Source organism: Magnolia sinica, chromosome 5, assembly GCF_029962835.1.
Source record: "Magnolia sinica isolate HGM2019 chromosome 5, MsV1, whole genome shotgun sequence".
NCBI lineage: Eukaryota > Viridiplantae > Streptophyta > Magnoliopsida > Magnoliales > Magnoliaceae > Magnolia > Magnolia sinica.
The window spans coordinates 94,151,492-94,157,363 of record NC_080577.1 but is presented as its reverse complement, the minus strand read 5'-3'; the positions used below and the strand labels follow the sequence as shown (position 1 = coordinate 94,157,363).

The following is a 5,872-nucleotide window of genomic DNA, read 5'->3' as shown; positions in this document are numbered from 1 at the left end:
GGCTATTGTCGGTGCTCTGTGGGCCCCACCATGATGTGTGTGTTTCATCCATGCCGTCCACCCATTCTTTCATATCATTTTATTGTATGAGACTAAAAAATGAGGTTGATACAAATCTCAAGTGGACCGCACAGTGTTGATTGAATGCCCACCATTAAAAACTTCTTAGGGTTACAAAAGTTTTATTTATATATACCCTTCATCCAAGTCTGTATGACCTAATTAAAAAGTTATATGTCGAATAACCATTACAGTATGCCCTAGGAGGTTTTTAATGGTGGATGTTCAATCACAACTGTTTTCCATGTTGTGGTCCACCTGAGATTTAGATCTACCTCATTTTTTGGGATCAAGTCCTAAAATTATCTTTCAAAATGGATGGACAGCGTGGATAAAATACATACATCATGCTGGGGGTCCACATAGCACCAACCAGTAGCCACCTGGCTGGTGACGGCCTAACAAGCCAAACCGTGTCCCTACTGTATGGGATGATGTGGTTGGCCTGAGAATTATATTTGCTTCAGTTTTGAGCCAATGTCTTAAAATGTGCTAGAAAAGAGGCTGCATGGCATAGATATATAACATGGACATCAAAGTGAGCCCCATAGTTATAACTGACCTGACTTAATCCACCAGCTTGATATACAAACAAGATTGCCTAATGACCCCAACACCACGTAGCTATATGTTGTTGGGACTATATGGACCGACCATCTATCCATTTTTGCAGCTCATTTTAGGGCATGAGCCCAAAATTGAACATACTGAAACTTAAGTGACCAGGCTAAGGTTGAATTTTTATTTTTTTTTGAACACTTTTTTCTGTGTTGTGGTTCACTTAAGCTTTTGTATGATTCAATTTTGGACTAAAGCTGTAAAATGAGTTGGAAAAATGGATGAACGGTAGATATAACAAATACATTATAGTGGACCTGCGGGGTCCTCGGTGGCCCTACAGAGTCCTCGCAACACGTAGCTACGCGGGCCTGATGTCACCACGCAATGGACGCGATATTCCGTCCAGGACAAAAGAAATTTGTTTCGCATTGAACAAACAGAAAATTCAACTGATATGATTTTCCCATGCATCTTTTGTATATAAACCCTGCTGCATTTTCCCCGTCTTGCTCCCCTCTTTCACTTCCACATCTCTCTCTCTCTCTCTCTCTCTCTCTCTCTCTCTCTCTCTGTGCAATCTATGGCTCGGAGTGTTTTTGTGTCAAACTCATCTCTTTTGCAACCAACGTGCCTGCCCCAGCAAATATCAAGGCAGTTCTCTATGCTTGAGAGGGGTGTATTGTCAGATCGACAATCAGGAAAGGCTTCTATAGCGGCACCGATTGCAACAATAAATTCCGAGATGAGATCTGGTACTATAGTTGCACCAGTGGTGGTGACAAAGGCCACAACTAGTTTCAATTTGGCTCGCATGTGGAGAGAGATTCAAGGTTCAAATGATTGGGAAGATCTTGTTGAGCCATTGAATCCACTCCTCCGAGAAGAGATCATAAGGTATGGAGAATTTGTCGCAGCATGCTACAAGGCATTCGATCTCCACCCAAGATCAAAACGCTACTTGAATTGTAAGTATGGAAAGAATAGCATGTTGAAAGAAGTTGGCATGGAGGGTTGTGGTTACAGGGTAACCAAGTACATCTATGCAACCCCCAACATAAATATTCCCATCCAAAATTGGACTTCTTGTAGCCGTTGGATTGGATATGTCGCAGTCTCTTCTGATGATCAAGTCAAGAGGCTGGGAAGAAGAGATGTAGTCATAGCCTTCCGTGGAACTGTTACAAACAGTGAATGGATTGCGAATTTCATGAGTTCATTGACTACTGCGCGGTTAGACCCTCAAAATCCACGGCTCGACGTTAAGGTGGAGTTGGGCTTTCTGAACTTGTATACTTCAGCTGATGATAGCACTTCCAAGTTCGGCCATGGAAGTTGTCGAGAACAGCTTCTATCTGAAATATCACGAATTAAAAATGAGTACAAGAATGAGCAGCTGAGCATTACAGTGGCTGGACATAGCATGGGAAGTGCTCTAGCCTTGCTTCTTGCATATGATATTACAGAGCTTGGGTTGAACAAAACCCAATCAGACCATGGAATACCCACTACAGTTTACTCATTTGGGGGGCCGAGGGTTGGGAATTCCAGCTTCAAGGAGAGATGCAAAGAACTTGGAGCGAAGGTTCTGAGGATAGTGAATGTGAATGACCCCATCACCAAGCTTCCTGGGGTTTTTCTCAATGAGAATTTTAGGGTTCTAGGAGGAAGATATGAGCTTCCTTGGAGTTCTTCATGTTATGCCCATGTGGGAGTTGAGATAGCTCTTAATTTTATCAAGATGCAAAACCCTTCATGTGTTCATGACATGGAGACTTACATTGACCTATTGAGATGCCCTGAAAGGGTGCCAGTTCATAGGGGTGAGCCTGATTTTCTCAACAAGGCTAGGGAATTCTTCAGTGCAGAAAAGCTGGAAAGGTGGCCATGGAAAAATTCTGCAAGAAACAAGGATAACTTGGTTTAAATATCTTAGGACTAGATTCATAACATCATAACCTAGAATACATGAACCCCTCGGCCTTCTTCTTCTTCTTCTTCATCTTCTCCTTTTTCATGAACTGCAAGGTCTTGTAAATGGGTTTTCTTCTTTTGAGGATGGATGTGTATGTAAATTTATATTAGTTACTAGATATTTGTAACATCTCAGAAAGAAACTATGATGGCGTTCCATTCTACTGGAGTTGAGTAGCAAACCTTGAGAGTTGAGTAAAAGATGTATGAAAATGAGCAATGTTACTCCAATTATTTTACGAAGTTATTTTTAGACTGCTAACAAACTGTTGATTGGCAATCCCTTCAATGGAGATTTGTTTTTCCTATCTTTGCTTTCTATTTATTTTTATTTTTTATTTTTTATTTTTTATTTTTTTTTAATGGAGATTGATTTGTGTGATCATTTTGAAGAACCATGGAGTTGATTGCATATGAATGAAGCTTTGTTTTGGGGCCCTAGAGTTCTCTTCTTTATTTATTTATTTTGCCTGGTGAAACAATATTAGGCACCTATCTCTTAGGTAATGAAGCAACCGATCAAGTGCCAGACCGCTGTATCGGCACAGATTTTCTTAATTTATATACTATATTATGAGTTTGTCTTTTATTACTTTAACGATTATAAAAAGCTTACATTTTCAAGTCGATGAAGTCATTATATGCATAAACATATTTTCAAGTCCTTGTTCACACATTAGTCTTCAATTGTTATTATTAAATTAAAATTTGTTGAATTTTGTAACATAGGGTTTTTCCTAATTGGTGCATGAGAATTTCCTTTTGTCAAAATTTGTATCTGAAAACACATCCTAGAGAGAATAAATGAGAACTAGTTACATATTTAAGTCTAGTCAAATTTATGTTATTCCAAGAACAATTTGCCTCGTACACATTGAGTCATCATCTGCAAATCAATCTTCTCTTAATCTGAAAAAAGAAATATAAAAAAGACAATCTTTTCTTAAGCACGAGAATATGAGCATAGATCATCAGCAATGAATTCATGAGGGCTGCGTTTGGATGTGCAAGCAAAGCGAATTATGGACATCCAGTTTTATCAAGACCTTTAGGTGTGCTCTGCTCTCTGATTAGTGGAGATATTGATTGTTTGGGTATGAAGGTGTCAGTTTGTGTTCGGAGGTTTTTGTGGTATGTTTGTGAAGCCTTGGTATGGGGGATCTTGGCCTTTCGGACGTGTTTGGAGGTGCTTTTATCTTCATGGAGTTGCCTGGGTAGTTTCAGCTGGCTGTGGGAGATGTTTGAGGTCTGATCAGAGGAAGGCCAAGGAGCATCACTGCTGCAGATGGAGTGCAGTGTTGTGTGCGTCCTGGCCTTGTGTAGGTGGTGTGCCTTTGTTTGGTATAGGCCAGATATATTGGATTGGATTTGTAGGGTCCAAGCTTGTATATTTTGTTTGTATGATGCGGAGTTCCAGGGTTGCGGGGGCTGGTCGTGGAGGGCGCTGCAATCTCTTAGGCTGTTATGGATGTTGATTTGAAGTGCGCCAGGCAGGCGTGCATCGGTAGTAGAAGCGGTTAGGCTTCTCGCATCCCTGCTCCAGATTTTATTGGCGTTGCGGAGGTAGTTCCCATGGTTGGAGGCTGTCAAAAGTTGGTTTGGATAGAATTTTGTTTTTCCCTTGCTTATGTGGATGTTGTTTTGGGTTTATATGATAGGTGAGGCTCGTTGGTTTTTCTACGGAGCTTTACCCAATGATCATGTTTGTACATCCTCTTATATTCGTATCAATAAAATTACAAGTGGTGTTCTCCCACATTTATGAAAAAATAATAGTAATAATAATAATAATAATAAATAAGTTGACTTTAAATCACCAATGCTTCTAAAGATTTGATGAAGAAGATGAAGTTAAGGGTCTTATCCGAAACTTGGATTTCAAATACTAGATTCTGAATCACCTTAATTCGGAATTAATGGTGATTCCAAATAATTTAGTTGTGCTTGGTAGCTTGTATTTAAAATTGTTAGGTGACCGCAAAAGCCAACCTTGAGTCCGAATCAAACACGTGAGAGATAAACTGATAAAGCATGCATAGGAACACACAATTTTACATGGAAAATCTTTGCGAGAAAAAATCACGGCACAAAGTGACAATAAAATTCACTATGAATGACAAATTAAAAGAGACTGATTAATTTACGGATATGAAATCCTTCAGAAAACCCTGACCTCCCTTCAAAACTCCTTTAGAAATGTTCCCCCCCCCCCCCAAAACACACACACACACACACACGCATATATATTGCTACACTCATGATAGAAAACAAATAATGCAATTACGCAAAACTATGTGCCATTGATCTAAGCATGGATCGAGCAACCCTCGATTGATCGATGGCCAAATGTCCGATTGCTCAAACATGCTCAAAAGGGTCCAACGAGTTTATAAATATTATCTAAAAATAATCAATCGCTCGAACCTCCTAGGTCGATCAACCGAACCCATTTAAAACAATCCAGCTACTAATCAGTATAATTTGTGGCTCACTCTTGATCGATCAAGTGGGTTGATTAGTCGATCGAACTCCCCTATTTGTGTACAGATTGAAGACATCTAGACAACAATCTCCACCTTAGCTTTAATTATCATAAATGACAACTTGAACCTCCATTTGTAATCGCCTCCATCATAGCTTCAACATTGTCGTCACTTCTCATACAAACTCCATCTTCATCAAACCTTTGCTAGACCTAAAGAAGTTAAATAAAATTTGAACTTCATTATGGGAAGCACATTTGTAAGCATATCCACTGGATTTATGCTCGTGTAGATCTTTTTAAGAATAACTCTTCATTCCTCATGAACCTGTCAGATAAAATAATGACGAACATCAATATATTTAGTTCTATAATGGTAGACTAAATTCTTTGCCAAATTGATTGCATTTTTACTGTCACAATTAACCGGTACGGCCTCCTACTGAAGCACAAGCTTGTTTATTGTTTCACGCAACTAAATACCTTTTTTGAAAGCCTCCGTCATTGCCATATACTTAACTTCAATTGTGGAAAGAGCAACCACAACTGAAGCTTCGACATCTAACTGATCACTCCACTTGTTAGTACAAACGTGTAGGGCTGTTCACGAGTCAAGCTAGCTTGAAAAGCTCGCTCGACTCAGCTCGAGTCAGCTCGGATTGACTCGGCTTGAATGGTCGATTCAAGCCGAGCCAAGCTAATTATTTAAAGCTCGAGTTGAGTTCAAGCCAAGTTCGACCAGGGGGCATTTCAACTCGACTCGACTCGAAGCTTGAACTCGAGCTCGACTAGGCTCGA

At 39.8% G+C, this 5,872-nt stretch overlaps 1 protein-coding gene across 1 annotated transcript; it reads left to right on the top strand.

Annotated features, from left to right (window-relative positions):
- Positions 1-1,201: 1,201 nt before the first annotated feature.
- LOC131247110 (phospholipase A1-Ialpha2, chloroplastic-like) lies at positions 1,202-2,545 on the top strand. The gene has a single exon (XM_058247549.1). It carries the CDS (start codon positions 1,202-1,204, stop codon positions 2,543-2,545), a length of 1,344 nt encoding a protein of 447 aa, XP_058103532.1.
- Positions 2,546-5,872: the final 3,327 nt, after the last annotated feature.